The sequence below is a fragment of the Amblyraja radiata genome, chromosome 18, assembly GCF_010909765.2.
Source record: "Amblyraja radiata isolate CabotCenter1 chromosome 18, sAmbRad1.1.pri, whole genome shotgun sequence".
NCBI lineage: Eukaryota > Metazoa > Chordata > Chondrichthyes > Rajiformes > Rajidae > Amblyraja > Amblyraja radiata.
This window is the reverse complement of record NC_045973.1, coordinates 17,681,159-17,702,750: the sequence shown is the minus strand read 5'-3', so window position 1 is coordinate 17,702,750 and position 21,592 is coordinate 17,681,159. Positions and strand designations below refer to the sequence as shown.

The window sequence follows — 21,592 nt, the reverse complement described above, 5'->3', positions numbered from 1 at the left end:
CAGTGGAGGGAAATGGACATACAAAATTTCAAGTCAGGTTCCTTTTTCAGACTGATTGAGAAGTCATTCTGAACGTATGAAACACTGGTTTGGCCATAACTGAAGAGATGCATTAAATCCGTGTCACTAAGTTTTAGCAAGGATGTGCAGGCCCTAGAGTTGGCTCAAGGAAGATGTAGTGGAAAGCTTGCAGAGATGAGGGATTTCAGCTACATAGTTAGACGATGGCCGGACGGTTTTCTCAGAGAAAATAAATATTCATTGTGAAATGCGTAATATTTTCAGACCTAGCTCACACTATCCATAGTCCATGAATGAGGTGTGCGAGATCATGACTTTTTAAAAAAAACTATTTAAAGCGAAGTTGTTCCCCAACACGTGGGTCAAGGACAATTCATAGTTTTGACCAGAGGATACTTTGCAGATGAGCCTAAAAGCTTTCTTAAACAGACGGTTATGATCCGGAACTCATTAGTTCATAAGTGATGAGAGTAGAATTAGGACATTTGGTCCAACAAATCTACTCCGCCATTCAATCATTGCTGATCTATCTTTCCCTCGTAACCCCATTCTCCTGCCTTCTCAGCATAACCCCTGACACCCATGCTAATCAACTCCTGTAAGAATGATGGACATGGAATCAATTATTGGCATCAGTAGGGAACAGGATGGGCAATAGAAAAATAATAACTTGCAGGTTATGGATCATTGGGGGGCGTGGTCTGGGACAAGTAGTAGTATTTTGCCTGGAGCTGGCACAGTCTGTCTGGTGCTCCACAGAAGGCATCTTGTCAGAATACATCACAACTTTGTTTGGCAACTGCTGTTCCCAAGATCCCAAGAAACTGCAGAGAGTTGTGTATGCAGCCCAGTCCATTACTCAAATCAGTCACTCCTCTCTCCCCATCAATCCCACATACACATCACACTTCTCAGGAATGTAGCCAATGTAATCAAAGACTACATAGAGCCCAGTCATTCTTGTTCTCCCCTTTGCTGTTGGGAAAAAGATAAAAAAGTTTGAAAGCACGTACCACCAGATTCAGAAACAGCTTCTCCCTTGTTGTTATAAGACTATTGATTGGTCTTATTAACTAATGATAAGGGCAGACGATGTTTTAGCTTAGGACTCTTCTTCAGTCTGCTGGTCCTGACCCGAAACATCGTCAATCTATATTCCTCCACTGATGCTGCCTGACCCCCTGAGTTCCTCCAGCACTTTGTTGTTTTACTCAAGATTCCAGCAGCTCTTGTGTCTCCTTGTCACCCCTCAACCACCATTGCTCCTGACCGACATACATTATAAACCCACTGACTCACATGGCTATCTGGACTACACGTCTTCCCACCCTGCCCCCTGTAAAGACTCCATCCCTTACTCCCAATTCCTCCGCCTACGCCGCATCTGTTCCCAGGATGAGACATTTCATACCAGGGCATCGGAAATGTCCTCGTTCTTCAGGGAACGGGGATTCCCCTCCGCCACCATAGATGAGGCTCACACCAGGGTCTCATCCATACCCCGCAACACTGCTCTCTCTCCCCATCCCCGCACACGCAACAAGGGCAGAGTCCCTCTGGTCCTCACCTTTCACCCCACCAGCCGGCAAATACAACACATAATCCTCCGCCATTTCCGCCACCTCCAACGTGACCCCACCACTCGCCACATCTTCCCATCTCCCCCCATGTCTGCCTTCCGCAAAGACCGCTCCCTCCGCAACTCCCTCGTCAATTCTTCCCTTCCCTCCCGCACCACCCCCTCCCCGGGCACTTTCCGTTGCAACCGCAAGAAATGCAACACCTGTCCCTTCACCTCCCCCCTCGACTCCATTCAAGGTCCCAAGCAGTCGTTCCAGGTGCGACAAAGGTTCACCTGTATCTCCTCCAACCTCATCTACTGCATCCGCTGCTCTAGATGTCAGCTAATTTACATCGGTGAGACCAAGCGTAGGTTGGGCGACCGTTTCGCCGAACACCTCCGCTCAGTCCGCCTTAACCTACATGACCTCCCGGTGGCTCAGCACTTCAACTCCCCCTCCCATTCCCAATCCGACCTCTCTGTCCTGGGTCTCCTCCATTGCCAGAGTGAGCAACAGCGGAAATTGGAGGAACAGCACCTCATATTCCGTCTGGGGTCCTTGCGCCCTTATGGCATCAACATTTAATTCCCCCAATTTGGCTAGCCTGTGCTGTCCCCTCCCCTTCCTTCACCCTCTAGCTGTCTCCTCCCACCCTCCCATCCGCCCGCCCTCGGGCTCCTCCTCCTCCCTTTTTCCTTCTTTCTTTCCCCACCCCCCATCAGTCTGAAGAAGGGTTTCGGCCCGAAACGTCGCCTATTTCCTTCGCTCCATAGATGCTGCTGCACCCGCTGAGTTCCTCCAGCAATTTTGTGTACCTTCATGCCTATCTAATCCAGTCAACATCCTTGTGAGTTTTCTCTGCACTCTCTCCAGCACAATCACATTCTTCCTACTGAATGGTGACCCAAACTGCACACGATACTCCAAAGTGTGATCTAAGTAAAGTTGCAGCATTACATTCAAACTCTTATATTCCATACCATGACCCATGAAGGAAAGCATACCATAAGGCTTCTTCACCATCCTATCAACCTATATTGCCACTTTTAGGGGCTTGCATGTGGGCCCCTTGGATCTCTGTATTCACCAACATTCTTTAGTACCCTACCTTCATTGTACCTGCCCTACCTCACTTCACACTTATCGGGATTAAATTCCATCTGCCCAACTTTCCATCTGATCTGGATTTTGCTGAAGCCTTCGAAAACCTTCCAGGAGGTCAACTACATCACTCATTTGGTTGTCTGCAAACTTACTAATCACACCTTCTACACTCGCATCCAAGTGGTTAACATGTTTTACAAACAAGGATTCCAGCATCAATTACCTCTTTGTGTAAGAAGGAACTGCATATGCTAGTGTAAACCAAAGATAGACACAAAAAGCTGGAGTAACTCAGAAACGTCACCTATTCCTTCCCTCCAGCGATGCTGCCTGTCCCGCTGTATTACTCCAGCTTTTTGCGTCTATCAATTACCTCTTTGATGACCCTTGGACTATCCTTGACCAGACTTTGCTCGCTTTACCATGTACTAAACGTTACTCCCTTATATGTATCTATACACTGTAAATGGATTGATTGTAATCATGTATTGTCTTTCTACTGACTGGTTAGCACACAACAAAAGCTTTTCACTGTACCTTGGTACACGTGACAATAAACTAAACTGAACTGAGGTATACCACTATTACCCAGCTCACCTTGGATCCCATGTGCCTTGATGTTTTTACAATGATTTGAGTTAAAATTTGTGAAAAATGTTTTAGATGCTTTTAAGAGAGACCGTTACCAGAAGGGACAGGCAATAAATGTGAGTCTTGCTTGCATGACCCATGAATGAATATATATAAAAATAAGAGGAGCATGGGTGTTAGTAAGATGAAAATTGTGAAGTAATTCAAGTAAGAAAATGTATCTTCTTCATGCTATAGAGTAATCTCAGAAGGAACAAACTGTTGAGAATAAAAGCTGAAAGGAAATACTACATAGTTTATGAGCTGGAACAAACCATTTGCCTGAATGATTTAATGCTTAACCAAGAGGTTAATAAAAGAACAAAGGCATTCTTGCTTGCTCTCTCATTGTGAGGGGAAGATATTGGATGGAATGTATGTTCAAAAATCCACATTATGATTTGTTGATGTCCTTTCCCCAGTGAATTTATGCTGGCAGTTATGTGGAATAGAGGTGAGAAGTGGGAGAACAAAATCAAATATGTATGCAGGATGTGAATGCCATGAGCATAAAACTTTTATCCACAAACAATTAAAATGAAGCATGGACAGGTTGGGATACTTCACTCTGTTAAAAGCTACCTATAGATCAACAAATATTTAATTAGCCTTGATTTGTGAGAGCTTCTGGATAAATAGCAAAATATAATTTTATTTTTAATTAAATCCAATTTGATTCTCATGGATGACGGGAGCAATCACTGAAATTTAAGTTACCTGAAACGGTTTTTGAATATCAAATAATTTGCATAATATCATTGCTCATTATCTTTGCTATGTATCGGTGCAATTATGGCACTGTTTTTGGCCGAGTTTGATTAAACAATGCTTCCAACTTAGCAATTACCATTGATAATATCGCCGTTTTACAATGAAGATAGACACAAAATGATGGATTAACTCAGCGGGACAGGCAGCATTACTGGAGAGAAGGAATGGGCGACGTTTCAGGACGAGACCCTTCTTCAGACTGTTTTACAAAAACATGATTTGATAGTTCATCGTCTTTTGTCAACAAAAGGAATACCAATGCAGATGCATTGCAGATGGCAGATGGCGCAATTGGGACGGCAGATGGCACAATGGGCTAAGTGTTCGGCTGGCAACCGGAAGGTAGCCGGTTCGAATCCCGCTTGGAGTGCATACTGTCGTTGTGTCCTTGGGCAAGACACTTCACCCACCTTTGCCTGTGTGTGAATGTGTGTGAATGTGTGTGAGTGATTGGTGGTGGTCGGAGGGGCCGTAGGCGCAGATTGGCAGCCACGCTTCCGTCAGTCTGCCCCAGGGCAGCTGTGGCTACAGAAGTAGCTTACCACCACCGAGTGTGACTGAGGAGTGAATGAATAATGCGATGTAAAGCGCCTTGAGTATTAGAAAGGCGCTATATAAATCCCATCCATTATTATTATTATTATTAACTTGTGAGAGAATGATGGAAAAGAAAAGACGATATGGATTATTAAAGGAAGGACATGAGCAATGTGTTTGGGGCTTTGTAAAAATATACTTCACTTAGTGACTTACGGTAATACAGTTGACGAACTAGATATCTAATTTCAGGCGTTTGATAAAATTACACGTTTCCGTCTTTTAAACAAAATGCAACACTGCAATCAAGGAGCAAGAGACAACTTGAGTGGAAAGAAGACACAACATCGCAAAATGCTGGAGTAACTCAGCGGGTCAGCAGCATCTCTGCAGAAATGGACTTGATGTTTCGGGTCAGGACCTTTCTTAAGGTTGTAGTTGGGGGGGGGGGAGAACTGAATCCAACAAAAATAAGGAAAAAGGAGCTAACAACCAATGACCTCAGGCAAGGAGCATTTTGTGTCTTTTTTATAACACAATTAGTCTGACGAAGGGTCCCGACCGAATCATTACCTATCCAATTTCTCCAGAGATGCTGCCTGACCCGCTGAGTTACTCTAGCATTTTGTATCTATTTAATATTTCCAACGATTAGAAAGAATGCAGTTCAAGAATAACAATGTGAGTTCGCTTATTCCAAGATGGCTTTACATTAAATATTCACTAAGATCATTTACCAATGCGCCCCTAATCCACAGCACTATTCTCACCCAATGAAGGTCCATGATTAGACCCTAGACCACTAACGACCACTTGACAAGGGGCACCACTCGGTGACTATAGACATTAATGAGGACATTCACAACTCCCATCACCAGGCATTCGAGGAGGAGCCATCTTGGGGAACGGCTGCTAATCAGCAGCCATCCGTTTAATTCATTTTTTTTCCAGTTTTTAGTTAGTTTTGTTCGTCGTTTTTTCGGAGAAATGGACTTCTTATTGTGGGAGGAAGGAGGTAACCTTACTTCTAGGTCCCTACCTGGTCGGTGAGGCAGCTTTTTCTCTGGGCTGCCCGTCGACCTGTCCTCGTGGCCTACCAGCGGGCTTGGAGCGTCTTTTCCTGGCGGGGACCGCCCAGCACCTCGGCTTCGGTGGCGGCACAGCGCTGGAGCGCCATCGCGGAGCGGAGCGGGCGATGCCTTGCCTGGGTCGCCACGCTGGATCGACGCGCTGGAGCTCCGGTGAGCAACACCTCCGGGCTGCGGGTCTGCGGAGCGGAGCGGGCGGCGCCGACATTAACATCGGGAGCCTGGGTGCTCCAACTCGGTGCGTCCTTGTCGGCTTCGGAAGCCGACAATCCCCTGCTAGGAAGCGGCCGTTCCAGGTGGCCCAGCCGCTGTGAGGATTCTCCCGACGCCGGGGCAAGACCACCCGGCTAGAACAGCCAGGAACATCGGGCCTCCGTTGAGGCAACAGCGGTGGCCTTAATAGGCCTGACTTTTGGGAGAACTGGGGTTGGGGACTGGACTTTTGTGCCTTCCCCCACAGTGGTAACCACTGTGGGGGGATGATTTTTCTGTGTGTAAGGTACTTTGTTAGTCTTTGTCCAAGATGGCTGTCGGAAGAAAAAGTGGACGCTAGCGCGCTTTAGCTGCCGCTGCTCTCTCTTCACATTGTGTTTTTTTAAATTTTTTTATTTTGTGTCTTTGGAGCGATTTCTATCTTTAATTTGTGTATTGATGATGTCCTTATTATTTATTTTTCTCCGACTATATGTTTTTTTTCTCTTCTGTTTAATCTTTGTAAGGTGACCTTGAGATTTGAAAGGCGCCCGAAAATAAAATTTATTATTATTATTTATTACCAGGCCAGGTGCAACCTGTGGCTACCGTAGCAAATGTGTTTCAAGATGTGGTTCTGGCTCTCCAATGTGGAAATCATTGATCTTTTTGTCTTTGATCAAAATGGAGAAGCAGCATCCAGGAAGGCATTGCAAAGCTGGTGTCTCCTTGTCACGAGCAGACATTTTGGCCTCTTCAGCCACTACAGAACACATAGAACGGGATTGCAGTCGCACCACCCATGCCCCTCGAGACTGTCTAATGAATGAGCTAAATCTGAGGCAATAGTGTAGATCTAAATTTATAGCTAAATTATGAGATAATTATACAACACCTTAAACTTTGTCTTCTGTAAGCTACAGAGTCACCAGTGAGTCATTTTGGATGCATTGCTAATTCCCAAAATAGATCACTTACATTATATGAGGTAAATAAATACAGGACTAATTTGTTTTCATTGGAGACAATTAATGAGATCTCTGTGTATCATGAATAGATTAAGCAAGAATTTTCTGTTCTCATGTTATCATTATGCTAACAATCTGCTACATTCATTTCCGACCTAAAATTGCATGGATTTACCACATAGTGAAATAAATTACATCTACAAAGTAGTATAAAAAACACTTGGTTTCAAAGCAGTACAATTACCTTCTATCTTTCGTTACTATTTCCATATTTCATTCTAGAGTAGAACAATGTAACAGATAGGGGAGCTCGGAATTGATATTATGTGATACTGGCATGTAAACAGTAATTTGCTTCTCAGATTTTTAACTCTCCTGCATTTTAACAGAGCTATTCAACCGTTTATCATCTGCTAAACTAGGAGATAGTAAACGTTAAATTGTCCTTCTAAAAATTAAACACCCATCATTTTATTGCCCACTCTGTTTGGGCAAATTCCTAAAGATTTCATCACCTGCCCTTTTCACTCACACTCTTAATATTCTTTACAACACACTATACAGAACTGTTTAAATAAAAGGAAAAATTCACTCTACTTTAATACCTCAGTGATGTTTTATCCTGTGCTGTGTACAGTACTAAACCAGAGATGTTTAATGCTTATGGATGACCATGTAAGATTGGTAACAGGACAGTACAGCACTGGAAGTTGCCCTGTACTCCACAGTGACTGTGCAGAACATGATGCCAAGACGAACCCTTATCTGCCTGCACACAATTCATGGTCCCCCACCCCCTGTATATCGATGAGCCTATCCAAAAATCTCTTAAATGCCACAATCATATATGACTCCATAACCACCCCCTGGCAGCGTATTCCAGGCACTCATCACCCTTTGTGTAAAAATAAAACTTGCCCCACATATCTTCTATATAATATTAAAACTCTGTGGCTGCTGGCTGCTGGCTGGCTGTGTTTCTGCCTGACTTGTAGTTGCCAGCCTGTGGGTGCCAGCCTTTGATTCGTTGCTACGCCAACACCAGACCCACAAACGCCCAGAATTTTTCCATTTCGGTAGAGATTTCACTTTTCATTCCAAGTATCCACTTCTGATTAAATTTCGTCGTGTTTATGTACACATTTTAAAATAAAATCCTTCTCTCCACCCCCCCCCCCCCCCTCCCCGCACTCACTCATTTTGTCGCCTCCTGCTGGCCAGCGACCATAACGGCTGACGCCCGCATCTCGCCTCAAAGACGCCATTTAAAAACAGCCGCACTGCTGAGTCCTGAACGGCTTCACTTGGACGACCACGTCTCCCGTGGGGGCTACGGGTAGGGAATGGCTGCGTTGGGGGAGCAGACCAACGGGTCTGCACTTGGTCTAGTATCCTTTAAACGCAGCCTGGGAAAGAGGTTCTGACTAATACCCTATGTATGCTTCTCAGAATTTTATATATTTCTATCAGGTCTCCCCTCAACCTCCTGCATTCCAGAGGAAACCAATCCAAGCTTGTTACCTGCAAACTTATTAACTAACCCATCTAAATTACTAAATGTCCAAGCCATTTAGCTATATTACAAACAACAGGGGTTCCAGCACAGATCCCTGAAGAACGACACTGACCACCGATCTCCAGCCTGTATATTATCCTTCCACCACTAACCTTAGATCAGCAAGCCAGTTGTGAATCCATACAACCATAGTCACTGCTAATCCAGTGCATTCATAGTCTTCTGGATCAGACTAACATGGTGAACTTTAGCACCGTGTAGACAACATGTGGACAAAATCCACGTAGGCAATATCCACCACCTTACCCTCCTCAATATCTTCCTCAGCACCTCAGAAAAATTCAATCAAGTTAGTAAAACGTGACCTGCCATGTATAAAGCCACCACAAAGACCAAAATCCTGAAAAATGCTCTCCAATTGCTTCCCTACCACTGACACATGGTTCACTAGCCTGTAATTCCTTGTATTCTCGCTACTTCCCTTCTTAAACAAGGGAACACCATTAGCTGTTCAGGTTTTCACCTTTGGTGTGCACTGTGCTGACCAGGAGATTATAATTTTAATCCATATGGATGACCCTGAAAAATTGGTAACCACTTCAGAATTTGAACCTTACAAAGAAACAGTCTCGATGCTGCCTTTTATCCTGTGATGTTATCTTTAATTTTTAATAAGCGAGTTCGGTATTCCAAAAAATGCAAGGAATCATGGGATTGTCAAAGGTCACTCGCTATAAAGAAAAAGCTAACGAAGCGCTGACTGTATAAATTGTGTATAAATTCTTATCTTTATTCATGATTTATGTGTAAAAATATGTTTAATCTGAGAAACGGGGGTGCCAGGTAGCGGGAGAGCGGAGTGTAACAGTGAGATAGAGGGGTCAGATGCGAGTGGAGACGGGGGGGGGGGGAGACTGGGCCGGCGGAGAGACATTCTCGGCAGCTGCGCGCACACAGACCCGCGTCTCATCCGCAGCCAGGATCGAATCCGGGTCCTCTGTGCCACAAGCGCTGCCAACCCCCCCATCCCCGCCCAGGGAGCGGCCGGTGACATCCGGACCGAAGGGACACTGGCCCGAAGCAGCGGCCTCCAGACCCACAGCCAGCACGAAGCGCCAACCACAGCTCAACTCTGCCTGCCCCGCCGGGTCAACTGACAGCCCCGGATCGACGGGACATCGGGACATCGGCCTGGAGCAGTGGCGGCCCTAGGCCCACAGTCAGAATACCGAACTCGCTGATTCTAATTTCTTCATTAAGTTGTATTGTTTGATCAATTATAAAAAATCAACCTTCAAAAGAACACACAGTACCATATTTATAATGCAAACAATTTTGATGTGAATTTGTCACAGCTGTAATTATATTCTCCTACAATTGGCAGCATAGGAGAAGTTAAATTTGCTATCTGCTCTGCCATCATTAGTTCAGGGAAATGTAAATGCTGTTGCCAGCTTCACCTTATGTTTGTTTACTTAGAATAATTCATAGTCAAATAACACCTTAATTCTAAAAATGTTGTCCTCGTTTCCAAATTTCCCTTTGGCCCTGACCCTGTATCTCTGGAATCGATTCAACCACAAAACCCTCTGCAATATGTATGCCCTTCCATTGTTGATCTTTCCTGAATTTAATCAGCCCACCATTAGTGACTGTGTTCACAAATTGCCAAGGCCTGACACTTTCTGAATATCTCCAGCTCTTTAACACTTATTCTGTTTTTAGAATCTGTTTAAAATCTGCTTTGACCAGGATTGCTGCCCTAATCTCTCAGGTGGTGCAATGCTGAGCTCCCTTTGATACTCAGTTCCTCCTACAAAATGAACTGGGATTCTTTGCCTTTTTAAAAGCTCTATATAAATACAAACTATGTATTTTCGTCTTAATTTGCTTTCTATCCCATCATTTAACCATGAAGAATCAAAGTTTACCAAAATGAGAACGGAATATATTACTTGAAAACAGCCTGTACTGTTGCTCCATGATCTGATCCAATTACTCCCTTTCTCCTCTCCCTTTCACCCAAATCACGCAAGAGCCTATGTGCCATAACCACTAGCTATTTTCTATTAAACAAAGGCATTATAGATAATAGTAAGATTAAACGAGAACTGACCAGTTTGAAGTTTGATCTGTATTTTATGAGGAGTTACGATGAGGGATTACGTGAAGAACCCGCTCAGCGCGCATGCGCGGCATACTTCCAAGCAGCGGTGTGGAATCACAGATAGACACAGTTATTGAAGTAAACATAGTAAAGAAAAGGAGACATCAGTTATCAGTTTGACCCATATTATGAGGGTGGGAGCAGAGGGCATGTAATCCCTCATCGTAACTCCTCATAAAATACAGATCAAACTTCAAACTGGTAAGTTCTCGTTTAATCTTACTATTTTACTTTGGAGTCACGTGAGTGACTACGTGAAGACTTCAAAGCTCTGTGATTTCAAACTGTGTAACAGTTTTATTTCACTCACTGCCGAAGTTCTTGAGGGAGGAAGTGTGTTATCGTAATCAACCAATGAATCTGTTTGTAGAAAAACACAATGGTATTTTTTAACAATAACAACAAAGAAATTAAATTGCTCCCCTGGGCTTAAATTAAATATTTGCAGTCCGTAAATCTTTACTGCAAATAAAACAGGTTTTGCCAACGGCTTATTATAAAATTTCTGAACGGTCTTTCCCCCCACCATCCTGCTGTAGCCAGGATGTGGTCTATAGGCATGTCCATTCTTTTAGCCGTCGACGTGGATGCTGCCCTGGTGGAATAAAATTTGTACATGTTAGTGTTTATCCCAGCAGTTTTTAGCACCTGTTTGAGCCATCTCGCAATGGTTTGGCTCGTCACCCGACCATAAGGTTTTTTATGACTGACCCACAAGGCTTTTCATCTCCCTCGAATATTTTGGTTGTGTCTATGTAGGATAGTAGGTGGGTCATGGCACATAACCGTGGTTCTGGTGGGTAAGCCCGGAATTCCACGACTGGATTAGGTGTTCCTGGTCTGCTCTGTTTGATCAGTCGCTGGATAACGACAGATCTGGTCTGGAGCTGTGATCATGTTGTCCAGTCGCAATAGGTGTAGTGACTGGACCCTCTGTGCAGATACAAGTGCCATCAACATGAGTGTTTTGAGCATAGATTGTTCCAGGTTAAGGGGTCTGGCTGGTGGACATCCCCTGAGGTATGTCAGGACCACACTGACATCCCATGTATGGGTGTACCGTGGTCTAGGGGGTTAGAGTTGTAAATACCCTTCATTAGTTTGACCGCCAGCGGGTGGGACCCCATGGCCTGTTGTCCTGGAGCTGGTTTTAAATAGACAGGCATGGCACTTCTAGCCGTGTTGATGGCTCTGTAGCTGAGTCCTTCATCGTGGTGAAGGTTCGCCAGGAATTCCAGTACGTTGGTAACTGTAGCGGTTGAGTAGGTGGTCCCTTTATCCAAGCAGTACTTCTCCCATTTCTTGATGCTGGACAACTGCTGTTTTTTAGTGGATGTTCGAAGGGATGCTGACATGGTGTCGATGGTTTGTTCTGATAATCCCAGTCCCAGAAGTGGTTTGTGCAGAAACTGCAACCCAGGAGTTTGATTTTCATGACACGGGTGGCTTGTGCCCGACACTGGGTGTTAATAACTCTGGGTCACTGGGGATACCATCGGAGTTTCAACAACCATGTCATGGAGTTTTGGGAACCATGGCTGTGTAGGCCAGTCGGGTACTATCAAAATACCTGAAGCAGAGTCCATTTGTATTGTGCGTAGTCCCCAACTGATGAGGCAGAAGGGAGGAAATGCATAGAAGAAGAATTTCCCCAATCCAGCGCGAACGCATCTACCGCTGCTGCCTTAGGGTCTGGTTCCCAAACGACATACATAGGTACCTGGTGATTTAGCCTTGATGCAAATAAATCGATATCTGGCGTGCCATATTGCATGATAACTTTTGCAAATTATTTGGGGTTTAACATCCATTGTCATTAAATTTACGTGACCTGGTGTCTGCCACTGTATTTAGCTTACCTGGCAGGTAAGTTACTGATAGCCAAATATGTCTTTCGACACACCATTGCCAAATTGTGTTGACCAACTTGTCGCATGATACCGATTTTATGCCGCCATATGGTTAATGTAGGCTATTTGTAACCGTACATGCAAGTGATGCATATTTGTGTATATGCTTTTAAACCATAAAAGTCACCCAACATCTGTAGATAATTAATGCCCAGTGTAAGTGGTAACGATCATTCTGGGTTAGTACATCTACTACTTGTTAGTGATGATAATAGGTTGAAATTATGCCAAACATTTTTTGCCCACCACTGTAGTTATGATATTGCTTCAGTGGGTGACTTCATGACACGATCATGATGACCTGTATGTCGTTTTGGTGCCTGTTCCTTTGATCTTTGTAAGTTTTGACAGTGCAAAGGTCTGAATTGTGTATCTGGAAATGCTGCTACCATATTCCCAATTACTCTGTTACTTGTCGAATAGTTGGGAGTACGTGGACCATTAAATTGTTGCATGATTGTGCCAATTCAACTGTTTTGTCTCTTGGCAAAGTTACAGTCACGTAGACTGAATTAATTGTGAAGCCCAAGTAGTCCATGATTGTGGATGGCTTCAACTTAGATTTATCTGGATGTAAGACAATCCCAGGGTTTCGAATAACTATTTGGTAGCTGATACAGCTAACATAGTCAATTCCATGGTCTTGCCTATATTCCCATTGGGTAACGCTTTAAATTGCCATAGCTGCCCCATCCAGGTAAATTTCAGGTATCTGCGATGATCCTTGTGAATGGTACTAAAATAGTAAACATCTTTAAGATCAATGCTTGCCATGAAGTATCCTTTGGAAATTAGTTGTTTGGCAGTAACAACCGTTTCCATTTTGAAATGTATATACTTAACAACCATATTTAGTGAAGTTAAGTCAATGATGATGCGACATCCACCATCTTTTTGGGTTTAGTGACGAATATTTGATACGAATTCCAAGGGTTCATGTTTCCCATGATACCCTTTGTAATTAGTCTCACCAGTACAGCTTTTCCCTCTCGTTTCTTTAACGGAGAGGGAAAATACCCTCTGGGGTAAATGTTGAACTGGTTGCAATTTTTCTAGTATGAATTGTATTTTGTATCCACTAAAGCCATTGAGTATATACTGATCACTTGTGATAGACTCCCGTGCTTCTTAAAACAGGTGTAATCTCCCCCCTGTTAGTATTAAGCCCCTATTTTCTATACGTTGGTAGGAACCAGACCCACCTACCTCCATGGTTATGGGTATTCTTCTGTTTCAGGTAAGCGATCATTCGGTGGGCGGCGCGACTTTCGTCAGCAGCGGCCTCTGCAGTCCGTCTGCGTTTTTATTATTTTATGTCTATGTTTTTATGTAGTTTTTGTTATTTTTTGTTGGGGTATGTGTGTGGGGGGAGGGGGTAACTTTTAAATCTTTCCCTGCACGGGAGACCCGACCTTTTCTTTGTCGGGTCCGTTGTCGTTGGGGCTGCAACGAGGAGCGGCCTCCAACAGGAAGACCGGGGGCTCTGGTGCCGACTACTCACCTCACCGTCGCGGAGCTGGCCGAGTCCGGAGCGGGTGGAGCGGTGGTGGACGCTGCTGCGGCCCGACCCCCGGAGATTCGGTGGCTGCAACTGCGGGTTTGGCGGACGGCGGCACCGGGAGCCCGCGGGTCCCTGGAGGGAGACCGCTTTTCAGGGCTCCCGCAACGGCGACTTCTCCCGCCCGAGTTGCGGGGTTGAAGAGCTCCTGGAGCGGGGCCTTACAGCACCGCCCCGCGCGGCTTGGAATGGCTGCGGGTCTCTGCGAGCGCACGCCGGGGGCTCTAACATCAAGAACCCGGTGTGCGACCTTGCATCACCCGGCGTGGCTTTAATGGCCGCGGGACAATTCGCCATCGCCCGCCGGGGGCTTTGACTTTGACTCTGACATCGGGGGGGAGAGTGCAGTGGAGAGATAAGTTTTTTTGGCCTTCCATCACAGCAATGTGATGGATGTTTATGTAAATTATGTTGTGTCTTGGGTCTATTTGTTTGTAATGTATGGCTGCAGAAACGACATTTCGTTTGGACCTCAAGGGGTCCAAATGACAATAAATTGAATTGTATTGTATTGTATTGTGTTTCCTGCCGGTCCAACGAGTCTTGCACGTTGTCTGACGTGGTGGTGGTGTTGGGGGGTGGCGCATTTTCCATGGGGCTTGCTCTGGGCCTTGGCCTGAAAGGCTTACGGGATTGGCATGCAGGCCCCGAGCTTTCACCAGTACCATGAGGTGGACCCTCCTGGTGGACGCGTTAGAGGTACTGCTGACTGGTTTACGTGTGGTGCTCATTACAGACCTTGCGCTGATATTTTGGACACTTCGTCCAGTTTTTTAGGCTTGGTTTGGTAACTTAGCCAGACAGCAGGATCTGTGGTTGTGAGGTCGGCGTTCTTTGAGGGCAGGTTTTGTAACTTCCTGAGAAGTTGCGGAGCACTGCGAACAGTAGGCCAGGTGTTTTGCCATACTACCGTGACCCTCTGGAAGAGCATGCGAAAATGATAGCCGACGTCAGGGATATCAAATTCATTTTTTGATATTTTGGCTTTTTTAAAGCGATGCTCAATGCACCCTCCAATAATGGTGGCCACTTTGAGTAAATGCAATTTAGGGGAAGTGTGATGAAATCCAATGCCTCATGACTACCTGTCTTGGAGATTTTTGAAAAGAACAGGTAGTAAGCTGGTACACAAAATTGCTGGGGAAACTCAGCGGGTGCAGCAGCATCTATGGAGCGAAGGAAATAGGCGACGTTACGGGCCGAAACCCTTCTTCAGACTGATGGGGGGTGGGGAAAGAAAGAAGGATCGAAGGTACACAAAATTGCTGGGGAAACTCAGCGGGTGCAGCAGCATCTATGGAGCGAAGGAAATAGACGACGTTATAAGCTGGCCTTCAGTTGAGACTGAAAAGCCATCTCACTAGTGGTGGAGCCACATAGCGGCCACACCCAGCAGCTCTTCCTGATCCTGTACCTCAAGCATACTCCCGATGTTGTTCAGCCAATGACCCCTCTTCATGACCAGCCCAGCCACTGGTCACCCCAAAGCTAACCACACTAAGGAGGAAGCGATGTGCAGTGCCTAGGCACTGTGGAGGGTATGCCTGAACCCTCCAGCGAGACTGCCCCTCATGTAGCGTGTCTCGCAGGAGCTCCTGCTCCAGGAGCCGCTCCAGCGGCTCAGGCGGCTGTCTCTCTCCCATGCGGGTGGAGAGACGTCCCCTCCGACAAGTCGGAAGCCACCAGCCGGATGCCTCTTCGGATGGCTAAACATCCAGCCCGCAGCCCAGGCACTAGCGGGACTAGGCTCGGCGCGGTGATGGGGATAGCGGAGCGCCCGGTAATTGTTCCTACCGCCTGTTGCTGCCCCCCCCCTGCAATGGAACGCTCCTCCATTGGAGTCGAGCGGGGGACAGGTTCTTCTGGAGCTTTTGTGCCTTGTAGTAGCGAGAGCGCCCCTCAAGCAGCGCGTCTCGCAGACACCTGCTCCGAGAGCCGCTCCAGCGGCTCAGGCGGCTCTCTCTCCCACCGTGCGGGTGGAGAGACGTCCCGTCCGAAATCGGGAACACCTGCCGGATGCCTCTTCGGGTGGCTATGCATCCAGCCCGCTGCTCAGGTACTAGCGGGCTGGGCTCGGCACGGTGTCGGGGAATAGCGGAACACCGGGTAAACGCTCCTACCGACTGTTGCTGCCCCCCTCCCCGACGGAAAAACTTTCCTCCTTGAACGGGGGACAGTTTTGTTCCAGAGCCTTTTTCTCTGCCTGTAAAACACAAGCAGAAAAAGGCTCCCCTGTAATAGAAACCCGACCTCAGGGTACTCACCTGACAGTCCGTTTCATTCTGTAGCGGGAGCGCCTAAATCCCGTTGCAGCCGCTGTTGCACTGCTGGCGTTAATGCCGCGCATGCGCGCTGAGTGGGTTCTTCACGTAGTCACTCACGTGACTCCGAAGTAAAATCTATATTACTAAGTCTACTCCCTTACTAAGTCTTATCTTGACCACTTCCTGGTGTTCTGTATATTGATTTTAGAAAAAACGCTGTCACTTACGCCTGTGATTTTTGGCCATCTTACTCAATCCTTACTTGCGCAGGACAAGAGGATTTTTCCCATTGATGAAAAATAAAAGAGTTATTAATGTTTTAAAAATGTTGATGGGGAGATGGGGAATATTGCGTTGGGGGACCAGCCCTCCCGTGTGCTGCTGGGACCCAACGGGTCCCACTTAGTCTAGTTAGATATATATTTAAAACACTAAGTAACATGTAGACACATGGAAGTGCAGATGCTGTTTACAAAAAAAGACGCAAAGTGCTGGAGTAATTTGCAGCATCTCTAGAGAACATGGATAGGCGACATTTCTGGTTGGGTTCATTCCTTAGACTGATTGTAATGGGGGGGGGGGAGAGAAAGCTGAAAGAGATGGGGCAGAACATAGCCTGGCAAGTGATAGGAGGATACAGGTGGGGGAGAGGTTTGATTTGCAGATGGGTGGACAAAGGCCAGAGACGGGAAGAACAGAAAAGGCCGAGAGATATGGAGCGAGGAGGCGCAAAATGTAAAGTTTTAACTCTTTTTAACTCGCGGATTAGGCTGCCCAAGTGGGACATCCCCTTTAGCTTCATATATATCTTCAGTGTATCTCAATTGTTATACACTCAATATATATCAACAGTATTTATTTCCAAAGTTGAGAGGCTTAATTTTAAACCAAGGGAGAATTAGACTAAAACAAAAATAGAATCTTGCCTCCTAAAAAAAAATGCAGTGAAAATTAGACAATTAGATAGTTTGTAAGATGGAATATGGGAGGATTTGAAAATTGGTTTATTTGAAGAACGAAGCTCCACCAGTGGGATGATGTGGCATATTTATTATTTTCATATTATTTAAAATCAATATTTTATGGAATTAAATGATACCGGTCATTACCATTCCATATTGGCAACTGATTGAAAAAGAGAATCAATACTTAACAATCTGAATGATTTAGATACATTCTCATGACATAAAATTATGGCTAGAGCACCTAGATTTCTGGGAAATCAAGTCAGGATAAAGCATCAGCCATTTAGGGCTTAGCTGAGAGAAAATGTTCTTTCGCCAGAAGATCAGGGATGTGCAGTTATTGAGTATATATTTCTTTTAGAGATACGGCGCAGAAACAGGCCCTTCGGCCCGCCGAGTCTGCGATCCCTACTATCCTACACGCACTAGGGACAATCTATACTTATACCAAGCCAATTAACCTATAAACCTCTACGCCTTTGGATTGTGGGAGGAAACTGAAGATCTCAATAGAAAACCCAGGTGGTCACGAGGAGAATGTACAAACTCCGTGCAGTCAGCACCCATAGTCAGGATCGAACCCGAGTCTCTGGCACTGCAAGCACAGTAAGGCAGTAACTCTACTGATGTGCCACCCACAAATGCTTGGTTTGACAAGGACAGATTTTGGATATTAGGAGAATCAAGGGATATGCGAATGTTCAGGAAGGTGAACAAGATACAGGACTAGTTATCAGCTCATTATTGGTATTATTTTTTTGTCAGGTGTGCGGGGATTCAGTGAAATTATTTTGTTTGTGTGCTCTCCAATCAAATCAGATAATACTATACATAAATATAATCATGTCAAACACAAGTAAGTACAACTAGTAAATCGAAGAGAAAAAATACCAGAGTGCAGAATATAATTTAGCACCAATGTAGCTTAATAGTTTCAGTTGCACTTTATCTGCTTATTTATGTGTATATTGAACTGAACTGTTCTGTATTTTTGCTTACAATACTCTGTTGTGTTGCATCAAGCAAGAATGTCATTGTCTTATCTGGGACACATGAGAATAAACTCTCTTGACTTGACTTGACTTGAAAAAGTCCAATGGGTATAACAGACAAAAAATGACAAAACAGTAAATGACAAAAAGCTCCGGGGTCCATGGCCCTCCTTCTAATGAGATGGACAATTAAAGCCACAAGAAACAGGTATACACATTAAATCATAATGTAGTCGGTTGTTATATTCCTGTTATAGGTTATGAAGATGCCAGGTAGTGTGAAGCACTCCTATAATAACAAAACATTGTTTATGAAATGACACGTCACTAAAACCCAGAACATTCTTATGATGGACTCCAATTTGCACAAACAAATTCAACAGCTGACAACATCAAAAGGAGAACTGGCAGGTTTATTCGGTCACTCTCTTTGAATGAGATATGCGGCAGAGTGGCGTGGCGGTCGAGTTGCTGCCTTACAGCTCCAGAGACCCGGGTTCGATCCCGACTATGGGTGCTGTCTTTACAGAGTTTGTACGTTCTCCCCATGACCGCCTGGGTTTTCTCCCAGATCATCGGTTTACTCCCACATTCCAGGTTTATAGGTTAATTGGCTTGGTATAAATGTAAATTGCCCGTAACGTGTGTGGAATAGTGTTAATGTGTGGGGATTGCAGGTCGGTGCGGTCTCAGTGGGCCTGTTTCTGTGCTGCTTCGCTAAACTAAACTAAAATGTCAGTACTGACACTCAGTGCATTAAATTTAAAGTATTGAGATCTTTTAAATATTTTTGAAATACCTTCCATGTACCTATCCTTCTCAAATTCACAATTTTCTCACACTTTGTGGTACGATTCTGTGATATTATTGCTAATCTTGCCTTCTGATGAAGTTTACTACAGGTTGTGCAGAGGAGGACTTCAAATAGTGTAAATACCCATACAAAAACTTTTAGCAAACCTCTGGCTCTTTTCAAAAAAATCTCTCTACAATTCAAAGAGCTTTTAGTCATTTGATCTAATCTTGGGAGAGTCTAGGAGTAGAGATCATAGAATTAAAGGACGTTCATTTAGGAAGGAGATGAGCAGAAATTTCTTTAGTCGGAGGGTGGTGAATCTGTGGAATGGTTTGCCACAGAAGGCTGTCGAGGCCAAGTCAGTGCATCTATTTAAGGCAGAGATAGATATATTCTTGATTAGTACAGGTGTCAGAGGTTATGGGGAGAAGGCAGGAGAATGGGGTTAGGAGGGAGAGATAGATCAGCCATGATTGAATGGCGGAGTAGACTTGATGGGCTGAATGGCCTAATTCTACTCCTATTCCTTATGACCACTGTGCTGCCCTATTAGGGGATACTTGGAGTAAAATCTTCATATTAGTGACCATCTTAAGCACACAACAGAAGCATTGGCAAAGGAGATGGGACTGCCATTGTTTTCAATTTTGAAAAACACAGATGTTAGAAATAGAAACAGAAAATGCTGGGAACTCTCTTTTTACACAGACGCTGCCTGACATGCTGAGTGTTTCCAGTATTATCTGTTTTATATACCTGAACTATAATTTTCGGTGCACTCTGAAAAACTAGTATTTGGTAAATGTAATGATGCAAGGATTAATTACATTGAATAAAACCCAATCAGTATCATCAAAATGGGTTAGTGCTGATCATTGCACATTAGGGCTTGAGAGAAAACTCTGCACTAGATCAAGGCAGAATTCCTTTTATCGTTAATTCATTGTAAATTAATGTTAAATTCAAGCGCTTAGATTCAGTAACTGGTCCACTGCGTGGAGACGACCATATTAAACAATAAGCTTATCCATATGTCTCATCTACTTACTGTTCGGATCTACGTTTTCACACAGCTCTGTTTTGGCTTCACCATTCGGCCTGTCTGAGGCTTTGTGGGACAGTCGCGAGGACATTGTTGCCGCGGTAACCACTGCTTTAAAGCTGCGCTTCCTCTTCTGAACATTCTGCTCTGGATGGAAGATGATGATGTAAACCTTCGGCATGTAGAGCATTCCCAGAGCCACCGAAGCACTTAGGTTCATGGAGATGGTTAGGGTGGTGGTCTGTATATACATCTGGAAAAGTAACAAAGGATCAGATGACAAAATTGCTGGTCCGTTTCCCAACCCGTTTCCATATATTTTATGTGGAGACATAGAAAGAAGCAATTCAGTCCATCAAGTACGTGCAACCCTGAGATTATTCCCATCCGTCCCATTCCCCACACTTATTTCCCTAAAACCATTTCTCCAACATATAAGCCAATGAACTGCTCCCAATTATCCTGTGACCCAACGACATAAAGGTGATTTACAATGACTAATTAACTGGCACAAGGTTGAGATGTGGTAGGAAACTGGAAGACCTGGGGTGACCCATGTGATCTAATGGAGAAATTTTAAATTCCATAGAGGCAGCACCACAGGTCAGGATGGGATCCTTGTACCTGGTTCTGTGAAGCACCAGCTCTGCCAGTTGTGCCACCCAGCAAATATGGTGCCCTAATATAGTTTGATATCGAGTCAATGTCGCATTTTGAGACAAACTCTCTTTCCAAAAGTCCGATGCAGTAACCTCAAAAGTTGATTTATAATTACACAGGGAATAGATGAGGATAAAGAAGACAACAAAGATGGACAAAAATTTACAATGCTCATCATGAGTAATTTATAATTTACATGTCACCTGGGAGATCATTGCGCAGAGGAGTTCGAAAGGCTTTGAAAGGACAGGAAGCAGAAACAATGTACGCAATGACTAACGTGGTGGAGGAAAATATATATGCAATGCTTCATTTTTATATCATTTCTAGACAGGCCATGTACGTTGTTCAGGGAGCATGCAGCACAGAATGCTACACAACATCAAAATATAGTTGTTGCACCAAGATTGTATCAGTTTCTTATCTAATATATCACTCCAGTCCACCTGAATGAAATCTTTACTTCTCACTTTCATATCAGGAATTCAAAATACATCTTCCATCAGGAAATTAGATCACCATAGGCACAATAACAAGAAGTAGCAAAATGATCTGCCCTGCAAAATGAACTCATTAATCCACCATTAGATCATCGATAAAAGCAAGGCATCAATTGCTGCAGTTGCTTACACGAAGTACACAGAAGAGGGAACCTTTTTCTTGGGATAGTGCATAGTCATAGCACAAAGACATCCTTCTGCTCATCAAACTGCACTGATACTTTCAATCTATCATGCAGTGCTTTCGAGTCATGCAGCACAAGTAACAGGGCCTTTGGTCATTGTTCATGCCTTGACGATCCAAATACTTGTCCAATGTTGGGAGCATACCTGCCTCAACTACCTTCTC

At 44.6% G+C, this 21,592-nt stretch overlaps 1 protein-coding gene across 1 annotated transcript in view; it reads right to left on the bottom strand.

Annotated features, from left to right (window-relative positions):
- Positions 1–21,592, bottom strand: part of grm7 (glutamate metabotropic receptor 7) — a 532,223-nt gene that overhangs the window by 30,191 nt on the left and 480,440 nt on the right. The window contains exon 10 of the mRNA XM_033036752.1: positions 20,090–20,336. Coding sequence (XP_032892643.1) covers positions 20,090–20,336 — 247 coding nt within the window. The remainder of the gene's footprint in view (positions 1–20,089; positions 20,337–21,592) is intronic.